The following is a 22,692-nucleotide window of genomic DNA, read 5'->3' on the forward strand; positions in this document are numbered from 1 at the left end:
TCCTTTTTGCGTTTGCTCTCTGTCCTTACTTCAACATGATTGGTTCTTTCTCTGCTGGGTGACATCACTACTACTGCATGCCAGGAAATCCCCTTTGTCTTAAAACCAGGTTTAAACTGAGTGAGAGCAAATCATCAGATCTTTGTGGGCAACTTTATTTGAGGTTACTAGAGATCATCTTTGCTTTGATGCTAACAACAATTTCCAGGCTATTGAGGCCTGGCAGCACAATGATCCATTGAAACAATGTTTGACTACTTTACTCCTTCCCTTCTCAGTGCTTGCAATGCTCACAGTTTGAGAGCTACTGATTTACTAAACTTACTTTTCATCGTGGTGGAATACCATCACACAGAAGCCAGAGGTCGTGGTGGAGGCAAGTATAATTTTGTCATTTAAGAAACATTTGGACAGGTACAGGGATTGTATAGGTATGGAGAGATATGGACCAAATGCAGGCAAATGGGACTACATTAATTGTGAAAACTCGGTGGCATGGTCAAGTTGGGCCAAAGGGCCTGTTTCCATGCAGTAAACCTCTATGACTCTATGAGAAGCAGGAAATGTAATGGGGCCTGAAAAATTAAGCTGCAATGACTGTACCTCTTTATTTCCAAGCCTGATGTAAAGGTCTTAAATAGATGTTGCACAACTCTCTAAAGGCCCTCACCCCATACTCTATCAGTGACACAAAACAAAGCTCGGATACCATTTTCACTTCATGTGGGATGCCTTTATTAACCCAATAAGCCATAGCATTTGTTTTTACAAAGACATGCTTTATTCATAAAATATCTATACAAATATTACAATAGTTCAAATCATACATTACAGAAATACAGCAAAATATCACATTTCTCACTTTGCTGTCTTCAGTGCCTCAAACCAAATGCAAAATTGGAACTTGAACTAAATATAACAAGAATAATATACATTCCAATACAAGACATCATGTGTTCTATAAATTAGCAACCCTTTGGTGCATTACAGGAGAAAGGCCTGAGATGGTGGTCTTTCCCCACTGTACCATAATGGTGGTTGGCCGAAGCTTAGTGGATCCATCAGCATATGGTCCTAGAGTTTCGAAAGTGCCAGTGTGTAACACGCAGTCAGGGGCAACTTTTTGGCAAACCTAAAAGTGTCTTTCACTGAGTTGATGGTCCTACAGTTGCAGTTTATGTTTGTCTTGACGTGCATTCCAGGGAACAGCCCATAGAGCACAGAGTCCTGCGTCATGGAGCTGTTTGGCCAAACATCAACAAAAACTATTACTTCTCTCTCCAGAACTTCCTTGCAAAGGGGTAAATTCCAGAAAGAGCCCTGCAATAGTCTCTCCACTACTGGAGCCCTCTCGAGGGCAGTGTGCAGTGTTGCAGTGAGTGTGGGAGTGCATGAACAATTGAATTGGGAGTACTGTTCTCAGCACCAGCCTTGGTGCTTATTAGGAAGTTCTAGCGATGAGGCATTTCTGCCAAATAATTTTGATGGCTTGCTCAGGGAACCACTCAACAGGATCCATTCTCTCCTTTCCTTGTAAGGCCCTGAAATGTTATGTTCTGGGCACTGCCTGGTGGACTTGTGGCTGAAGGTATTTTCTGTACAAATCTTTCCATGAGGAACTTTCATCGTGGGCCGAAAGGCCTGTACTGTGCTGTACTGTTCTGTACTGAACTGGTGATAATGTACAGTTCAACTACATGAAACGTCCTGTGGTCATGTAAGCTGAGTCGTCCTTCACAACACCAGGGACTGGCAGAACCTCACAACGTAGTGACACTTGCCGTTTGCATACTGAGGGTCTACACACAGCTTTGATGGAGCCACACACAAAGATGGCCATCTGGATAAGAGAGAAGTTGGGTACTTTCCTCCCCATCATCGTGAATATTCTTCATGGTGTTCTTGTGGACACAATCTGTCTTTGGCCTCCAGATGAAATAGAAGATAGTTTGGGTGCCCATTGCGCTTCAGGTCTTGGGGAATCATAGAATCCCTACAGCAAGGATTTGCCAATGAAGAAGGATTATAGGTTGTTAGATGCCTTATTAATGACCCTATCTGGCTCATTAATAATGAGCTTCACAACTTACCAAAAGCTCTGAGCAAGCTAGATGCTGGGAATTCTCACCATGGAAGTCAGAGTGGGTTCTTGGTGACTTCAGCTCACTGCTTACTCCAAAGGACCTCCATGTTGGACACCAGACACTAACATCTCAGGGCAAGCTCCATGGCACTAGCCAGGTCCGCCTCACACCCCACTAACATCAGCATCTGACATGTGCTGGTCTCTAACAACCCTCCTTTCACATCTGCAATCCACTTAAGGATGCTTTTGCACTTCAGAACCTTGGGATGCAACAGTAACTCTCATGGTAATGCTGCCACAAGAACAGTGTGCACTCAGGGACCTGCATCAGCTGGGCATCTCTGGGCTCTTTGCTCCTGTTTCACTCGCACATAGCCTATGGGATGCTCACAGAATCCCAGACCTACAATGTATCACCTTGCCTTTTATCATTTATTCCCCTCAGCCAGAGGTACCAGGCTCAAACTACTGCTGTCTTCTCTTGCCATTTAGTTCAAGAACCTTGTAGCCCTGGTCTGTCTGAATGCTTTTAGTATTGTCGCTTTTTGAAAGCGTCAAATTTAACCACATAACTTGCAGACTGCTGAATGATATTCTAAAGATATTGGGCATTAGAATAGTGTAAATTTATGAATTGTCGGGTACGCTTGTTATGAATTTATCCATTTAGTTGTGGTCAGAATGGCCAAGAAACTTGTCATGCTTGACCACAGGCCTCAGTCAAGTCAAGGGCATTAGCCTTTCTTCAAGTGGTCCTGGCACAGTAGGACAAAGGCAGCCTCCAATAGCAGTCCAGGGGCTCGGATGTGTTGATGAGAGGGGAGTGAGGGAAGATGTTGCAGGCAATGGTGAGATTGGTAGAGCATGAGCATTGGCAGGAGCTGGTGGAGGTACAGAAAGTGTGAGGCAGTGAAGAGAAGATAGTGGCACATTCTCCTGCAAAGTTGAGAAGTACATTGATCCTCTTCCTACTCTGCTGGCCATCCCTCAAGACTCTGAGGCTGCACTGACCTGGGCAGTGACATAGGACCAGGGGCTGGCATGGTCTGGTGTTGTAGTCTCCACTGCTGGCTCTGGTGGGAAGAGAAAGTCTTGCATCAGCATCACCCCATCCAGCATTTTTTTTCCCTCTCCCTGTCTGGAGAAAATGTCAGAAGCCATGCAGGGTACCAAAATGTCTAGGTGTACAACCAGCTCTGAAAGCTGATGCATATACTAGGGATGCCAGTTAATTTCAGGATATCTCAATGCAGGGTTGTTCTGGGAATGGTGCACAGAAAGATGGGACTAGAATTGGACATAAGGGGCACTGTAGGGCTAGATAGGAAGTTAATGAAGTAAAATTTGGTGAGGTAAAATTTGGCGGGGGATGGTTGGAAACCTCCCCATTTGCCTGCATCGGGAAAAGGCCTTTGTCTTCAAATCTACATGAGCACCTAATCTCCAAAATGGGCGTAGGGGAGGGAATCCACAATTGGATCAAACCACTCAACACAAACATTAGTTGTTGAGTCTCAACCAGAGCACTTCCCGCTCTCCCGCTCTCCCGGTTTGTGTGATGCACAGACCGTTTTGCTGGGTCCATCAGGAAAGATATGAGTTGAGATCAGAGGCCTGCTTATCAAGACCTCCCTGGACACAGGCAACATCACTGTTTCCTGCTCAGATCCACCGTAAGTGCACAGACTGATGAGCATCTGCAACCAGTTCGAAGTGACCTCAGGAGCCGAAGTCAATCAAAACAAGACTGAGGCCAAATTCTTTGGGAACTAAGCCAACTGATCCTTTATCCCCTTCACTATCAGGTCAGATTAGCTGAATGTGCTGGGCAGAAGTTCAAAGGGGTCAGGATGTGTGCTAAAACTTGGGAGGAGTGTATTGCCAAGGGTAGGCAGAAGCTGGGCATGTGGGAGTGCCACTCTCTCTCCATTGTCAATCCTGGTCATTAGGCATGAAGTGCTGTTGATGTTTTTGCACATGGTACAGGTCTGACCCATTCGGTGGCTCAGTGGTTAGCACTGCTGCCTCACAGCACCAGGGACCTGGGTTCGATTCCACCCTCGGGCGACAGTCTGAGTGGAGTTTGTATGTTCTCCCCATGTCTGTGGGTTTCCTCCCACAGTCCAAAGATGTGCAGGTTAGGGTGGATTGGCCATGCTAAATTGCCTGTAGTGTCCAGGGATGTGTGGGTTAGACAAGGGAAATGCAGGGGTAGGGGAATGGCTCTGGGTGGGATGATCTTCAGAGGGTTGGTGTGGACTTGTTGGGCCGAAGGGCCTGTTTCCACACAGTAGGCGTTCAGTGGTTCTAGAACATAAGTTTATTATTTTATCAAAATAAATGAGATTATTTTATAAAAAACAGGTAAGAAGAGATAAATTGTATGGAAGACCTAAACACAAAGGTTTCAACATTTTCCCTGACACCCTCCTTTGACAGATATTTAATTCTTCCTTGGTGAGAGCAGCATTCTTCTTCTGGCCTGTGGCTTTATACAACTTTCTGACCTTGATCATATAACAGCTGCCATCAATGTACAGTGGGGAAAGGTCACTGTCTGAAGGTAATGGGGGTCCGTTCAGTTATCGGACCATCTTAGTGCCTCAAATTTACGTTTAATTTTAGTAAGTATTAGTATTGTATGTGTAAGAGAGGATGTTGGTCTTTTGGATAAAGTCAAAGGCCAATGTTTTGTTTATTTACTTGACATGAAACTGTACAGAACCAAACTGCTTTTGTGACTATGTATATATACAAAGTGATTCTTTACGAATAAAGTATATTTTTGAAATAAAACAAAAGGGCATGTAAGATAATACCTCAAAGCAGGCCATCCAATTGGGTTTCAGTGCCTTACCCATCTTATCCTGACTCTGAAAATCCATCTGCATGGAGTAATTTTCTGCTCTTGCAGGGGTTATCTTCAAGTACATGCCAGCACTGGGTGTGATTTCTGTAGGAGCAAATTACTGCAGATGCTGGAATCTGTACTAGAAACAAAAAATGCTGGAAATCACAAAAGGTCAGGAGAGATAGCAAGCCAATGTTTCGAGTCTAGATGACTCTTCATTAGAGTTCACATGAAGTGTGGAGGGAGTAGCATTTATACAATGGTGGGGGCTGGAGTGCTGGGGGAGAAAGGGTGTTGATAGTGCAGATTAAATATTTCTGTTTCTTGGTAAAGCAGAAAGAAAATTATTCATACATAACCGAACTGCCATTGTCTAAGTCAATTGATATAGATATGGCGTTGGGTGATGAATTAGCATTTCAATAACGTGTGTCTGTGTGTATGTCTGTGTGTTGCAGCCCTGTTCAGCTGAAACTATTTTTTTTTAAGAAAGAAAGTTCTCTATTGATCCCGATGATGCCTTTAGTCAGGATTAATCTCTTTTCAACTCTGTGTTCTGACCACCCTTCGTTCAGCTCAGCCCACTGGCCCAGACAACTGTAAACACTTTTCACACAAGCTGAAATACATCAGATGTTAAAAGCAACTTAAAATCATGCAGTGATTGAGGTCCTACAGCACAGAAAAAGGCTCTTTGGCCCATTGAGTCTGTACTGGTCAAAAGCAAGCACCTAACTAATTTAATCTCATTGTGATGGAAATACAGAAAATATCAAAATTCCTTGTGCTGATCCCCAGTAGGATTGGTAGAACTGTTTAATATAGGACCTTAGATCTTAAGGCATCACAATGAAGTTTCTCACCAATTTTGAACTGATTCTTCTTTTGTACTGACTGCCAGCTTCAGCCAGATATGTAGCACCTTTGGAGGAGTGTTCCCAAGTAAAAGAACAAGACATTGTGATAATGCTACTTCAAATTAGATATTCTACTCAGGGACAACATTAGGTGACCTCTCACATTTGCTGATCTTTCTTTCCCTACCATCTGGTGTACACATTTAACAAAATAATTTCTAGTTAAATGATAGCAAGATCCAGGAAATCAAACAGAGAATCTTTGCCACTATACATCAGCTTATTGGCAAGTATCACATGCTTCCTCATGATTATTCACAGTTTAGGTGGTCAGATTGAATCTATTCTGTCAAATTGAGGCTCAGACTCAAAACCACTTATAATCTCTTTCCACAAAGTTTTGTTTTATTCTTTCATGCAATGTGGGTGTAATGCATTTGTTGTCCATCCCTAATTGCCCTTGAACTCTGAGACTTTTTGAATAGAATACAGCATAAAACCATGTCTTATAATCCCTCAATGACAGCCTTCCATCTGTGAGTGATTGTTTTGATCCAAAGTGGTAAACTCTGTTAGAAATTATATTAGCTACCCACATCCATATCAAAGTGTTAAAGATGCTTCTCCCTCAACTTTCTCTCACTGACATACTCAAATACGTGTTCACTTCTTGTGTGGTGACATTGACCATAGAATCAAGGACAGGGTCGGCTTGTTCTTATGAAGGAGAACTCTTCAATGCATGAAATGACTGCTGTTCAAGGTGGTCAATCATACTGGAACTTTTTATTTCTCTCTAGGAGCCTCCTTTTGAAAGTAAGAAAGATCTCTTGACAAAATGCAGAAACAATGGGTGTTTTTTTGCAGCATTTGTCAGTTCCATAACTCGATCACTGAAAATTAATTAGTTGGGATCCAGTTATTCACTGGAATATTGCTGTGAACTATGATGAATTTTCCAGTAAAATCAGAAAAATGAACTTTTTATTCTTTCATGGAATAAAGGGGCCTCTGGCAATACCAGCATTTTGTTGCCCACCCCTATATGCTCTTCAATGGAGTGGCTCACTAGGCAGTTATGTGTCAAACACATTAGTGTGGGTCTGGAGTCACACGTACACTAGGAGGGCTTCAAATTAAAGATTTAGATACATGTCCTTTGCCTTTTGTTTGTATTATTGTTGGATTAATGGAAGTTATAATGTCTCTGTTTGAACCTTGTTATGAAATTCTTATTCATAAAATAGAGCTTTTGAATAGTTTCCTTTGGTTTGGCAAGTTCATATCAGTATTCCTAAGATGTAAAGCTAAAGGTAAAGCCACCATAGTCCTACCGGACCATAGGGCTGCTCTCTCATTAGAAACAGATGACTGGCATTGGTTTAACCTGAGGGTCACCATGCCTCAGGCAAGGGGAGAGATTGAGAAGGTGAGTTCTCACTAGTAAACCTGAGTCAATACAGGATGTAACTGTGTTACGTTACTACAAATGCACAGTGATTTTGTGTGTAGGTCATGAATTCAGAACACTACTGAGCACATTAGAATATCTGCATCTTTCAGGTTTTTTTTCCCAAATGCAGTACAACCCAGTCAGAAAACACACCTCTGAGGATGTGGTACTGTTCTGGCTCCTTTAAGAGGCAGATACAGGCACGTAGTCTGTTACCATGGGTAAAATCAATCTGTTTGTTTCTTGCTCAATTTATTTGTACATATTTAAATAACAATTACTTTGAGCCTCTAATATTTTACGAAGTCCCATGGCACCATACATGAGCGTAATGAGATAAGAATTCACATAATGCTGACATAGGAGATAGCAAGACATGTGATTAAAAGCTTGGTTAAGAGACAATTGTAAAGTGTGTCTTGAAGGGAGAAATGGAGGTGGGGTGTTTGGAGTCAATTCCAGAGTTCAGGGTCTAAATATGGAGAGCTTTTCCTTAATTATTCTATTTGTGAAGGGGATGAGAATGTTGTGTTATGCAGAGCTGAGCAAAAACCTGATGGAAGTCTGATTTTGCCTTTGCCATATTTGTTCACTATCCATATTAACAGGCAACTACACAGTAATTGTTCAGACCTATCATGGGTTTTACATTGCCATTGTGTGAGTATGTGTGTGTGTGTGTGTGTGTGTGAGAGAGAGACACACACACATATGTACAGTATGTGCTATATTTGTGTATGTGCCACACATATATACCGCATATATTTGTGTGTGTGTATGTGTGTTACACAGATATATACAGTATATGCTATATTTGTGTGTGTGAGAGATTCACACATATACTGTATATGCTATATTTGTGTGTGTGTGTGACACACACATATGCTGTATATGCTGTGCATGTGTGTGAGTATGCATGTTTTATCTCTTCCCCACTTTTTTGACTGAAGTTAAATTCTCATGTGGGATTTGAATTCTTTTTGAACCATTAGTCCAGTAACATAGCCAAAACCATACAGTGTATATGCCCTACTGAAGTTGTGCTGTGTCAGAAGAGCTTTTTAAATTCACAAAATGGGATTTTGTTTCTTTGTTTTGGTAAGTGCAAAGATTAATCATTGCATGAGATACAGAGAAATACACATTGACAGATCTGTGATGATGTTTGCTTGAGACTGCAATATCATCGAGATTATAGAGTAACTTTATATGGGAAGGTTCTTGTCACAAGTTTGTACCATGCTGAGGAAGCATTTCAATGTTGCAAATTTCTTGAGATTCACAAGTGACATTGAAACTAGTTTTTCTAACAGACAATTTTTGAACAGATCCCATCTGTAGTAAGCTCCAGTAAGGTTAAATTCCTACAAGAGCAATGCCCTTGTCATTCTTGGCAAGCTGCAAAAAACGCATGAGCTGCCAACATCAGTGAATCATCAAAAAAAGGAATGAATTGCAAATGTAGTAAAACAGATTCTTGTCCTTTTCCTTAGAACTTAACAAATTACACCAGTAGCACTTACATTTTTCAACTCTTTCTGTTAATTAGGATGATTAATAATTAAATACTTTTATAAATACTTGCCTTATAATGATTCACCCCAGAGACTCAATGTCCCCATTTGCCTTGCATTACCATGTCAGCCGACTTTCACCCATCCGCAACAACCACCCACCCCCACAAAGCTGGAAAACCCGACAGCCCAAATCCCAATGAATAGTTTGTTGCTAACTCCAAACAAACCAAGACCAAAGCTCATTCCACATTCCAGAACAAACATACTGTCTCTTCAGGGTGAGCTTGTGGATGTGGATCAGGTACTGGGTGATCTTTATGAAATGATGCATACACTTGTGTCTGATAAAGCAGGGCCAGTAGATAAGATGTTCATCAATCTGTTCCAGAGCTCTCATAATTCTTACTTAATTTGACCTGCAACATTTTGAGCAAGGAAGACATTGAGCTGAACAACCTTGCATTTAAGAGGAAGAGCTGAAATGCAATTAATCGTAGGGCTCTGGATAATGTTGTAGAACAGAGAGACCAAGGGGTTCAGGTACATAATTCTTTGAAATTTGCACTACACGTAGACAGGATGGTTAAGAAGGCATTTAGCACGCATGTTTTCGTTGCTCAGACCTTTGAGTATAGGAGTTGGGATGTCATGTTGAGGTTGTACAGAACATTGGTGAGACCTCTTCTGGAGTACTATGTGCAGTTTTGGTCCCCCTGCTATATGAAGGATATTATTAAATTGTAGAGAATTCAGAAATGATTTACCAAGATGTTGCCAGCAATGGAAGGTTTGAGTTATAAGGAAAGGCTGGATAGATTGGGGCTTTGTTCCCTGAGTGTAAGAGGTTGAGGGGTGACATTATAGAGGTTTATAAAATCATAACAGGCATAGATAGGGTCAATGGCAAGGGTCTTTTCCTTAAAGTGGAGGAGTTCAAAACTAGGGGGGATTTTTTAGAGTAAGAGGAGAAAGATTTAAAAAGGACTTGAGGTGCATTTTTTTATACACAGAGTGGTTCGTATGTGGAACGAACTGCCAGAGGAAGTGATGGTTGCAGGTACAGTTACAACGTTTAAAAGATATCTGGATAAGTTCATGAATAGGAAGGGTTTGGAGGGGTATGAGCCAAATGCAGGCAAGTGGGACTAGTTTAGTTTGGGAACATAGTCGGCATGGACTGTTTGGACTGAAGAGTGTGTTTCCATGCAGTATGACTCTATGATACTACATTGAACTTTGTGTCCAACTCTTCTCCATGCATCCTGACATTACATCTTCATGATACTCACCCTAGTCTCCTATGCTCCCCTGTGGAGACTAAGGTGGTGGTCACTGCCAATGTAGCCTGCCATGCCCTCTGATGCTGTTTCACCTCCCAAGCTCGACACAGTTTTCTCGAGTTTCCCACCCCTGGCACCATTCTTGTCCCCATCTCTGCACATTCCTCTGTTTACCCAAACCCCACCAACCTCAACACCACCAGTCCTTTTGGCACTGATTTCCCCCCATTGACCCTACAGGCCCCATCATGCAATCCCTACAACAATCGATGGACAGATCGCCAGGACTGTATACAACCCAGACATCTGACCGATGTTGATGACTAGCCCTAGTCACAACTGACCATACCCCTGGCCGCTGTGTTTGCTGCTCCCCTACTGACAATATGTAATTTCCCCAGACTGCAGGTGCTGGGCCCACAGAACTGACCATTGCCCACTTCCTGGACTGTAGTCACATATATCCCTTGAAAAGGTCTGGCCTGAGCAGACGGCTGACCATGGCCAAGCTTCTGGACTGTGTGCACATTGTGTCCGTGATGGTACCGGGATGCCTCGACTGGACCCATGACGATTACCCCACCCACTTTCTGACATGGCTAGTTGTTTGAGTAAACATGCAGTGTCTTCGCCACATGGGCAGCGGCAGCTGGCACATGCTGTGCCTGTTATCCCTGCCCCCAGGCAGCTACCTCCCAAAAACAGCCAGTCTGTGCGTGTGTGTGTGTTGTGTGTGTGTGTGTGCCCAAGTGAGCATATCAATATGGCAGCACCGAAAGTCTTTGGCTCTGCCTGAACCAACAACACTCTAATTACCATGGTATGTCATGGTAAGGCAAGGCATGGATGTTGGGAGCAGGCAAGTAGATGCTAAGTGAGCAAGTGTTAAGAAAGTGAGTGAGCAGCCATGAAATTCACCCTGGTCAAATCTATGAGCTGGGTGCGTGACTGTGAATGCAAAATGTTCTTATTGCAGCCTTTCATTGCTAGTTACCAGTGCGTTCTGCAATGCGTGTTTGTGCTTCCTAAACATCCGGCAAGTGGATAGGAGAGGTGAAGATCCTGAGAGGTTTGCAAATGTTGCATGCCAATGTCTGTATACGAGGGCTAGTTCCCATGGAGGCTCTTCACAGCCAATGGCAGGCCTGAAATGTCAGCTTTCCTGCTCCTCTGATGCTGCTTGGCCTGCTGTGTTCATCCAGCTCTACACCTTGTTATCTCGCAAGCTGAAATTACTTGCTTTGACTCCCATGTCGAGAATTCTCACTTCTTGCACGTCCTTACTGTATCATTACCATCAGATAGACCCTGGATCAATGAAGAATGCAGGAAGGAATGCCAGGTACATCAACAAGCAAATGTAAATATGAGGTGTCAAGCTGATGAAGCTACAACACAAAGCCACTTGCATGTCAAACAGTGGAAGCAGCAAGTGATGGATAGAATTAAACAATTCCACAGACAACGGGATTAGATCCAAGCTCTACAGTCATGCCACATCCAGCCACAAATATTCCCATTCTCAATGATGAGGCGCCCAGCACATCAGTACAAAAGACCCCACTTTAGCATTTGTATCCAGCTTCAGCCAGAAGTGCTGAGTGGATGATCCAGTGTAGCCTCCTCCTAAAGTTCCCAGCATCACAGCTAATATTAACATAGGCTTAAGATACTGGATGCTACAAAGGCGATAGGCCCTGACAACATTCCAGCCAAAGTAAGAAAGACATTGCTCTAGAACTAGCTTCACTCCTAGCCAAAGTCTTCCAGTACAGTTACAACACTGGCAGCTCCCCACAATGTGGAAAATTATCCCGGTATGTCCTAACCACAAAAAGTAGAACAAATCCAACTTGGCCAAATACTGCCCCATCGGTCTCCTCTCGATCATCAGCAAAGCGTTGTCAGTGTCATTGACAGTGCTACCCATTGGTACTTACTCAGCTATACTCTGCTCAGTGATGATCACTTTGATCACTACCAGGCCTGCTCAGCTCCTGACCTCTTCATGGCCTTTGTCCAAACATGGATAAAAGTGATAAGAACAGAAATTGCTGGAGAAACTCAGCAGATCTGGCAGAATTTGTGGGGAGAAAACAGAGTTAACATTTCGAGTCTGGTGACTCTTCATCAGGACTGTTAGTAGCTAGGAAAAAGTAGTAGTTGTGCTGATGCTGAACTGGATGTGGGGTGGTGGTGTGGGGGGGTGGTGACAGGCGAGTGGATTGGTGGAGATGGAACCCAGAGAAAGAGACATGTGAAAATAATAGATAAACAAGAAGATAATGGATAGCAAGCCAGGATAGAGAGGCTGAATAAGACATATTAAGAGCTAACAGTGAGAAAATGGGGTAGCTGTGCTGAATGCAATCCATATAATGTGATAATGGCCTTAGGACTATGTGGGAATGGGTGACTGTACTGAAAGCAATCCATGTCATAACGGGACTGAGTGTGGGGGTGGGTTAAAAGTATGGAAGGATGGATTCAGGCTGTAAAGTTATTGAACTCAGTGTTGGATCCTAGAGGCTGCATGGTCCATAAGTGGAAAATGAGATGCTGTTCTTCAAGCCTGCACTGAGGTGTGCTAGAACACTGTGACAGAAATGTTGGTGTGGAAACATGCTGGTGTGTTAAAGTGGCAGGAAACTCGAAGCTTGAGTGCATTTTGGCAGACAGAATGTAAGTCTTCTGCAAAGTGATCCCTCCCTCTGCGTTCTGTCTCCCCAGTGTAGAGGGGACCACATTGTGAGCAGCGAATGCTGTAGACTAGATTGTGGGAAGTTCAGGTAAAGCGCTGCTTCACCTGGAAGGTGTGTTTGGGCCTTTGGATACTGGGGAAGGAGGAGGTAAACAGGCAGGTGTTACACTTTCTGTGGTTGCAGGGGAAGGTGCTATAGGGGTGTGAGGAGATGTTGGGAGTGGAAGAGGCGTGGACCAGGGTGTCTTGGAGGGAAATGTCCCTGCGTGAAGCTGACAATGTAGGGGAGGCGAATATGTGTGTGGTGGTGGCATCCTCCCGAGCTGATGGAAAAGCCAGCTAACGATCCTTTGGATGTGTTTGCCATGGGATGGTGAGGAGAAAGGGGACCCTGTTGCTGTTGTGAGAGGGATGGGATGAAATGAAGGCAGAAATGCAGGAGATGGGACAAACATAGCTAAGGGCCCTGTTGACCACAATAGTGGGGAATCCTCGATTGATGTTAAGGGTGATATTGTCAGATCAGATGCGATGGAGACAGAGAAACTGAGAAAATGGGACGGAGTCCTTATAGGAAGCAGGGTGTGATGATGTACAGTCCAGGTAACTGTGGGAGTTGGTGCGTTTGTAGTGTACAACATGAATACCAGTTTTTCACAGCTACTGACAGCTGTCACGAAGAGTCACTGAATTTGAAACATTAACTCTGCCTTCATCCCACAAATGCTGTCAGACCTGCTGAATTTCTCCAGCAATTTCTGTTTTTGTAGTAAATTTGGCTATAAAATGAACTCCTGAACTCAGGAGGTGAGACAAAAGTGACTGTCCTTGAGATCAAGGCAGCATTTGACTGAGTGGACCATCAAGAACCTCTCGGAAAACTGCCAGTTGGAACCATACCAAACACAAAGGAAGATGGTTGCGGTTGTTGGAAGTCAATCTTATCCTAGGGCGTCACTGCAGGAGCCCCTCAGGGTAGTACCCTAGGCCCAATAATCTTGAGCGGATTTATCAATGACCTTCCCTCCATCAAAATGTTCAGTGATGATTGCACAACATTCATCATCATTCTTGACTCCCAATATACTCCTGTAATCTGTGTCTACTTGCAGCAAGACCTGGACAACGTTTAATCTTGGGCTGAGATGTAGCAAGGAACATTGTTTTCACATAAGCACTTGGTAATGACTAAAAAGGAGAATCTAATCATTACTGCTTTACGGCTAATGAAATTACCGTTGCTGAAATACCAATTATCAACATTCTAGGAGTTACCATTGACCAGAAACTGAACTGAAACAGCTGTATAAATACCATAGCCACAAGACCAGGGCAGAGACTCAGCATTCTGTCACAAGTAACACAGCTTCTGACTTCCCATACCTTTTCTACCACCTCTAAGGCACAAGTCAGGAGTATGATGAAATAATCTCCACTTGCCTGGATGAGTGCAGCTCCAACAACACTCAAGAAGCTCAACACTCCCAGGATAAAGCTGACTGGCACCAAATCCACAAACATTCACTCCCTCCAGCACTGGTGTACAGGAGTAGAAATCTGTACCATCCACTGTAGAAACACACCAAGGCTCCTAAGACAGCACCTTCAAAACCTGTTACCTCTATCACATGGGAACACCACCAAGTCACACATCATTCTGGTTTGGAACCATATCATCGTTCCTCCACTGAGACTGGGTCAAAACTGTGGAACTCCTTCCCTAACAGCACGGTGAATGTATCTACCATCATTTCATTGTATATCATTGTATTTACCATGAACTCTGAGGAAGGGTCACCGGACCCGAAACGTTAACTCTGTTCTTTCCTCCACAGATGCTGCCAGACCTGCTGAGCTTTTCCAGCAACTTTGTTTTTGTATCTACCATTTCCCCTGCTCCTTTATACTGCAGTGACAGGCTGTCACCACCTACTCAAGCACAATTCAGGGTGATTTCGCTGGTGACATCATATCTTGCCCACTCCCCCCCACTTCCATACAGCCAAAGATCAGGATTGAAGCGTAGCCAGAAACAGATGAGGCTATCATGAGCTTTAGGCAGTGGATGTTGGAGGGATTGTTCTCCAACTGCCTCTCTCTTCTGTTCTCAAGTGTCCCAGGAGAAGGAGCAACAGATGTCTGCCAGTATAGTTGAGGCCATTCACAACTGATGACCACTGGGCGAACTGGAGTGCCTCAGTATCCATTGCAATGTTATAGCCATTTCTTTTTGATTTTGTTAGAATATACAAGTAGTGTCCTATCATTTTATTGGCAATTAACTCTCTTCTGGTTGGATTAAAATGAATCTGAAACACAGCAGCAACCCTTCCCCTTTAAATCTGGGGTCCATTCCAACTGGTAAAGGGGAATGGAAGGACCCAAAATTCATCAATTTTATAAGTCACGTTTATTCCCCTTTTCTAGTGTCACTTTACATTCCCTAGCTGTGTGCTTCTTGTTAGATGTCTTCTTTAAAAAGAAAATTGACAAACAGACACAGAGGTCCTCGTGTTTCAAGAACCTAGAACTGAGTGTAAAGTCACAGCACTCCTTACAGCTCGCAGCTGAGAGAAATTCTCTTCCTGCGTTTGCTGGGAGGCGTGCACAGGAGATTCTAGTCCTCCAGTATCCCGTCGAGCTATCAGTTTGGACCTTCCCCTCCAACACCACGGGTAAAGTTGCAGAGAGTTCGGTTCTCGCAGCATCTAGATTGCTGAGAGGTGGGTTAATCTCAACATGTAATGTGAATGGGACAACTTAATTGAGTCAAGAGTGTAAGGCGTGCCCCGGTGTCTGATTTTCATTTAAAGATTCTAACTCTGTGTGTAATTGTACACTTTAATTCCCCCACTCCAGGGGTTTGGAAATGTCCGAGGTGTTTAGCAGCGAGGTTTTCCTCGCATACTCTACCTATAGCACCATCGTGTTGCTGAAGATGCTGTTGATGGGACCCCTGACAGGATACTTCAGGGTCACTCGGAAGGTAAGATCTAACAGCCAGACTGAAAGTAAATCAGTTAAAATGGCAGCTCACTCCGCACCCTTGTTTCTTTTGCACTTCCCCAAATCTGCGGGAACTCGTTTTTGCAATATTTTGAGGGGAAAAAAAAATACTTCTCAGACCCTAGCGGTGATTCAGTCTGCGGTTTGAAAGATGTGTGTGCGTGTGTATTAGCATGCAGATTTCTTTAAGTTGCAAAAATGTTCTTATTAGATAATCTTTTATGTATATGCACAGTTACTGAGAAGCAGTTCTGTAAATTCTTTGCGCATGAAAAACAGACATTGGAGCTTATCTTTCCCTGCAGTTGCAAAACTTACTTATGCAGTACAGTATCTACATGCATTTAGAGGCACCGAGAGGGTCTGATAACTGAACGGACTCCTATTGTACTTTGGCAGGACTGTAAGTGCAGTGTTTTTGTCTGATTCAGTCTCACTGCTTTTATGTGGGTTAGCTTCTCCTATTCCAACCACCCCGATGATCTCATTCTCAACTCTGCTTTGTATCCGCTGCTTGAGCTAACGCTGTTTTCTGAATCTGTTTGCCCCAACCCTAATCTCTCTGAACACTGGGTGTCTCATTCAATTTGTTGCTTTGCTATCCCTCTAACTGGCTCCTGCCCTGATTCTGGGAACATGCTCAGCCATTTCCACGTACTGGCACTCCCCCACTCCCAGATGCAAAAATACTTTGGCTTATCACCCCAATGCCTTCCCTTTGCAGGCTCCACAATCTACAGAAGTAGAGGGCTGGCTAGCCCTCTGTGCTCCCAAAAAGCAGTTGTTATTTCTTTCTAGCCTTTCAAAAATCCCTGGTGTAATTCAACTTTTTTAAACTTTTTTTTTCTGATACTGACCATTCCATCTAAATTGCCACAATCCTATGATAACTGAAGTACTCCATTAATTCAGTCCCAAGAAGCTTTTTCTCATCCTTTTTACCACACTAGCATAATACAACACTTTTCATTGTATTTTTGTGACAGGATACACATGACAATAAATAAATTAAATCCTCTTCCTTGATGCCATATTCAATGAACCTCATGACCTTAACTACCAGTGGCTGTACATTCCTGAACAGTCTTCTGCTCCTACATCTTGTAGTCTTATCTGTAGAGGCTGGATCGTTAGGTTAATTCAAGGCTGAGATTGACTGACTAGAAAGGAATTGATAATGATAATAGTGAAAATGCACGAAGGTGGAGTTGAATGGCAGGGTAGACTCGATGATCTAACCTTTGCTCACGTGGCTCATAGTCACTCCCAAAGAAGTACTCTCTAAGCCCTCTTTGTTACATCAGTGTTTCCAACCAAAGTAATTTTTTTTTAAACCCCTTCAACTTAACTCTAAGCTTAATGTCTATCCTCACATCCTCTTTCACATCACCACCACACCCCCCCGCCATAGTGTTGCACACTAGCCATCTTTGTGATCAAATTCATTATTCTTCTGAAATAAGAAGTGGTATTATGTGTAATATGTTTAGTATCATTGATATTTGTATCACTTACATTTTTCATTGCTGATTTGTGCCAAATAGTGACCATATTTGACAAGGAACAATCTAACTATATCTTCCTTTGACATTAAATTGTATTACCATCACGGAATTTTCCACTATCAACATCATGGGGTTACCAATGACCAGAGATAGAACCAGCCATTTAAATATGTGCCTATAAGATCAGATCAGAAGCTGGGAATTCTGTGGCGAGTAACTCATCTGTATCCCTAAAGCTCGACCACCATCTACAAGGCACAAGTCAGGAATGTGATGGAATACTGTCTGGATGGATGCAGCTCCAATAACGCTCAAGAAACTTAACACCATCCTGGACAAAGCAGCCAACTTGAATGACACTCCATTCATGAACTTACATATTCACTCCCTTCACTGACGTACAGTGGCAGAACTGTTAACCACCTACAAAATGCACTCCAGCAACTCTCAAAAAATGCAATAACACTCTTTCCAAACCTGTGAATGGTGCCACTGAGAATGATAAGGGCAGTAGGTAGATGTGATCACCAAGCCATCCAACATCCTGACTTAGAACCTGATGGGCTATTCCTTCAGTATTATTAGATGAACATTCTGGAACACCCTTCTAACAGTACTATACCTCAATATCATGGACTATGGCAACTTCAGAAAGTGGTTAACACTTACCTTCTGGAAGGCAATGGGGGATGGCCAACATAACCAGTGGAAAAATGAAAGAATCAGAATTTATTCCATATCTCCAAAGTAGGTGTACACAAAACCATGATTTATTCGATTGTTCTGTGTAATTAAAGCTTTCTTTTTTAAAACTAAAGGTACATGACTAGTTTCTTACAGCATTAACTTTTTAACAGCATTTTTGCTTTCTATTGAGTGTTTGAGCTAAACCTTCTATAGTAACTACTAATTTAACAGACAAGTTAACATTTTCCCTTTCAGTGGATTTGTGAATTGTGGCTCACAGTAGGTCAGAACATTTTATGAAGAACAATATCATAGATTGGAGCAGGAGGAGGCCATTTGGCCCTTCAAGCCTGCTCTGCCATTTTTCACCACCATGGTGGATCGTTCAACTCAATAGCCTAATCCTGCTTTCTCCCCATAACCTTTGATCCCATTCGCCCCAAGCGCTGTATCTAGTCGCCTCTTGAATACACTCAATATTTGGCATCAGCTACTTCCTGTAGTAATGAATTCCACAGGCTCACCACTCTTTGGATGAAGAAATGCCTCCTCATCGCCGTCTTAAATGGTCTATCCCAAATCCTCGTACTGTGACCTCTGGCTCTGGACATTCCCACCATTGGGAACATCCTCCCTGCATCTACCCTGTCCAGTCCTGTTAGAATTTTAAGTCTCTGAGATTTCCGTGCCGCCCCCCCGCCATGTGTCTGAACTCTTGTGAAAACAAGCCTAACCTAGTCACTCTCTCGTCATATGTCAGACCTGCCATCCCCAGAATCCGCCTGGTAAACCTTCGCTGCACTCCCTCAAGAGCAAGAGCAACTTCTCCCAAAACTGCGCACAATATTCCAGATGTGGTCTCACGAAGGCCCTGTATAACTGCAACAACACTTCCCTGCCCCGTACTCAAAACCTCTGGCAATGATGGCCAACATACCATTTGCCTTCTTTACCGCCTGCTGCACCTACATGCTTACCTTCAGCAGCTGGTGCACAAGGACACCCAGGTCCCACTGCACACTCCCCTTCCTCAATTTACAGCTATTCAGGTAGTAATCTGCGTTCTTGTTTTTACCTATAGGGGTAAGGTGTCTTTGTAAATCCAGTAGAGCTGAAGGGACTTTCTTGGTAAAGTAGAGCAGCTTTTAACCTGGTGTGTCACTTTTTATAGCAATTGTTATCCAATTCTTATGGGGAAATGCATTATATGGACACCCCGACATCGGCTAGAGACATGTTGCAGATGCTCAGGAGAGTTCATACCTCCATTGTAACTGTCCTTAAATACCCAGCTCCACTTCTTTGGGCTAGGCTGTTTAATTTATTAAGTTCACCAATAAGCTTGTTTTGAATTGTGATTTACTTAGTGAATGGTATTTGAGCTGTCAAGGTGCTAGTGTGATCTGTGCTAATTTTTAAGGTTGTGATTTTGATAGCCATCTACTCGGAACCTAAGCACTGGATCTATGAACTGAAAATGTGATAGCTTCCAAGAGATACCGGAATATAGATATGCATGTCAGAAGAAATAGTTTATAGTCTGAAACCAGTCTACTTATGTAGTTATGGATACGTGATGGGGTGTGGTCCATTAACAGAAAAATTTACAACCAATTTTCTAAACAGGTCTTTGCCAATCCTGAAGATGCCAAGGCACATGGCGCCAAGGATGAAGAATCCAAGAAAGTGTATTTGAGGACTGATCCCTATGTGGAACGTGTGAGAAGGTGGGGATTGTTCTGGCATAGGTTTAAAAACTTGTGTCCACAACACTGCTTTCACTGACAGTTGATCTACATTTGTGGATATCAATTTTACACAATTTAATAACTGTTTAGCATTCTATTTAATACACGATTAATCTAAAAGTGCTTGGTAAACTTAAATGAAATCTGCAGCTCACATTAAATTTAAAAAAAATTGAAGGGTTGACATTTCTTACAATCTGCACAGACATTGTGTGTTTCATATGACTGAATTCTGGTTGATAATTATATATAGGAGACTTTTATTAATTCTGAGCACATTCATTATCTATTCTTGCACTAAATTACACTTTAGTAATTCATTCCATATTCCCTCAATGTAAGGATGGGATTGTTAACTTGTGTTTGCTCAAATCAACTCTTACTGTTTGCTGCCTGTTTTTGCTCCCTGTAGATGTCATCAGAACGACCTGGAGAACATTGTTCCATTTGTCGGCATTGGTCTGTTGTACGCCCTCTCTGGCCCTGACCTGAATACAGCTCTAATGCACTTCAGAATCTTTGTTGCTTCCAGAATCTTCCACAGCATTGCTTATCTGGTTCCTCTTCCCCAGCCATCACGTGGCTTGAGCTGGATAGTTGGGATGGGAGTGACCTTTTCAATGGCTTACAGAGTGCTGAAGGCAGGAGTGCACCTTTGAAAGCATTGATTAACACAGCATTCTCTTTCCAAACCTTGTTCTTTTCTTCGTTGCACTCATTCTGTTCAAGTTTAGTCTCTGTAATTGTGTTGATTATAATGGAAGTATAAAATGTAAATCATTGCTGAAAATGAAGGGGAAATGGAAGACAAAACAAAAATTTTCCAAGCCAGGTTTAACTCAGTGTCTGTGTGTGTGCCTGACTAGCTAGTGTCTAAGCTTTTTCTTTTTAAGTGGGTAAACCTGTTTTGGGACAAGTTTCCAAGAGCAATTAGAACAATGACAATTTGGCAGTTATACAGCATCTGATCAACAAAGGGCCCTGCAATGATTTAAAATAATATCAAACACCTCTTGTGTGAATTAATTGGACTGTTAGGTATCCCTCCATTTTGCCTTCTGGCTCATTTAAAGGGGTTTTACTTTGCAAATGTGTAATTAGTACTAGTATGCTGTTGATCTGGTTTTTGACCCTCTGGTATGTGCTCACTACTTTAGTGGGGAGGTAGACAGCTCACTGACCATGCCCTGCAGCAAAAGATATTTTCTGCTCTGTTCATAGGTGTTATAGCATACCTCTGCAGCAGGTGGTACTTGATCTACAGCCTCCTGGCTCAGCTAAGGGCACTGCCACTGCTCCACAAGAGCTCCAGCAGCAGCAAAAAAAAAAAGTAGATGAAGTAAAGAATATCTGTGCATGAAAGAAGGAGTATGTTGCTGGTTTAAGTTAGTGCTGATGGTTATGGCTACTGTGTTATAGAACAAGGATGAGACCCAGGGCTGGGTGGCTTCACTCTTAGAGATTGGTTAAAGGCATGCAGTATTAAATAGCATAAATGGTGTTTAATCTCTCTTTTGCGATTGAAATGTTGTCATTTTATCTTGGAAACTATCAGATAGCAAAGCATTAATTTGGGGGCTGTAGAATTTTGAACTTTCTGGTTTATTAGGTGCAAAGTGCAATGTTCTGATCTGATAGGAGTATGAATTTTAACTTAAAGTTGACTGCATAATGTGACAAAATCAGAACAATCCTCGACATTGTGCTTTACAATCCGTGGTTATAGCAAGTTAATTCTTCTCAATCATAAGTGTTGTTTTAAAATGATGTAATACACCCAGCCCCCTTACTGTGCTGTTCTGTGTATATGTTGCATTGAAGTGAAATATTTCTTAAATTTACATTTTGTTTAATTTGTTTTATGAATTAATAAATGTTTGCAGTACACATTAAGCCTTCACACTTCTAGTCTGAATGACGACTGCAGGAGAGTAGCTAGTCAAAATGTTGAAAGTTTCTACAGTGGTTTCCCAGTCCAAAAAGCCATAGGTTTGTCTCCTACTTATCAGAATGTAAAGGTCATGACAAATGGAGAGATGATCTGTGAAGTTCTGTAACTGTTGCAAGTTGAGTGGTTTTGCAGCATGCACTGTTCAGACCATCGCAGATGATCTCCTTCATTTGTGGTGCTTTCTAGCTGGCTTTAGTCACGTCCTTTTTGCACACCACCCCCCCCCAACCAAAACAATCCTGCCCCAGAGGGATGGAAAGATGGGCCAGGATTCATGGCGCCCCTCACCTCTATTAAATTTGTTGTGAATGTTTGATGGGGATTAGACCAAATGTGATGCCCCTAAATTGTACTGCTCGCCTTTGCTCATGTGACACTTGTCAAAATGGCACTAATGACCCCATCCCCACTGGGGATAATGGGGAATTAAAAATAAACACTTTAAGGCATCTATTCAGTTGTAACTTAAACTTGTTGTTTAGTATTGATTTTTGGGTTGCTAATGAGTTAGATTTTATAAAGCTATGATTTTTTTTTTAAATGGGATTGCACTTTCTAGTTCTGACAAGCTTTCTTTGTCACACATTTCTTGCTATATTCTACTATATATTAATAAACACTTGATTGAAATCTATATTGTGGTTATGTTTTAATAAACCAGGACCTACCTTTTTAGAATTTACTTGGATACCAGTTGAGAAAGTGAATATACCTAGATACATTTTACTATTTTTAAAAAAAAAGTATAAATGAACGGGGAGAACAGATGGTTATTATGAAGAGAATGATAGTGGTTTATTAAAAGCTGAAAGCATTGTCTCACTTATGATTGGCTGAAGGTGCTACAATATATCGTGGTAGAATTATTTTATTCTTTCATTACATCAGAAACAGTTTTTATGTCAGTGTTGTTCGGGTACAATGGTGGGTAGGCTGTAACAATCCTGTCGATGTCCCCAACAAATAATTTATGACAATAGTAACTTATTAAATTCCCAGTCAATTACAAAATAAAAACAGATTGCCTGGTCATTATCACAATGCTATTTG

General features: G+C 42.3%; 1 protein-coding gene across 1 annotated transcript; it reads left to right on the forward strand.

The window, feature by feature from the left end:
- The first annotated feature begins 15,242 nt into the window (after positions 1 to 15,242).
- LOC109936762 (microsomal glutathione S-transferase 1-like) lies at positions 15,243 to 22,276 on the forward strand. Its single transcript, XM_020535358.2, has 4 exons — positions 15,243 to 15,468; positions 15,605 to 15,731; positions 19,570 to 19,670; positions 20,104 to 22,276. Exons 2-4 carry the CDS (start codon positions 15,615 to 15,617, stop codon positions 20,348 to 20,350), a joined length of 465 nt encoding a protein of 154 aa, XP_020390947.2. The 5' UTR covers positions 15,243 to 15,468; positions 15,605 to 15,614; the 3' UTR covers positions 20,351 to 22,276.
- Positions 22,277 to 22,692: the final 416 nt, after the last annotated feature.

This window comes from Rhincodon typus, chromosome 22 (genome assembly GCF_021869965.1).
Source record: "Rhincodon typus isolate 14 chromosome 22, sRhiTyp1.1, whole genome shotgun sequence".
Classification (NCBI taxonomy): domain Eukaryota; kingdom Metazoa; phylum Chordata; class Chondrichthyes; order Orectolobiformes; family Rhincodontidae; genus Rhincodon; species Rhincodon typus.

Excerpts from the sequence above, each read along its gene's own strand:
- LOC109936762 (XM_020535358.2), top strand. The coding sequence starts at position 15,615 with ATGTCCGAGGTGTTTAGCAGCGAGGTTTTCCTCGCATACTCTACCTAT. Across the intron at positions 15,732-19,569 it reads ACTTCAGGGTCACTCGGAAG|GTCTTTGCCAATCCTGAAGA; the intron begins GTAAGATCTAAC and ends TTTTCTAAACAG. Across the intron at positions 19,671-20,103 it reads TATGTGGAACGTGTGAGAAG|ATGTCATCAGAACGACCTGG; the intron begins GTGGGGATTGTT and ends TGCTCCCTGTAG.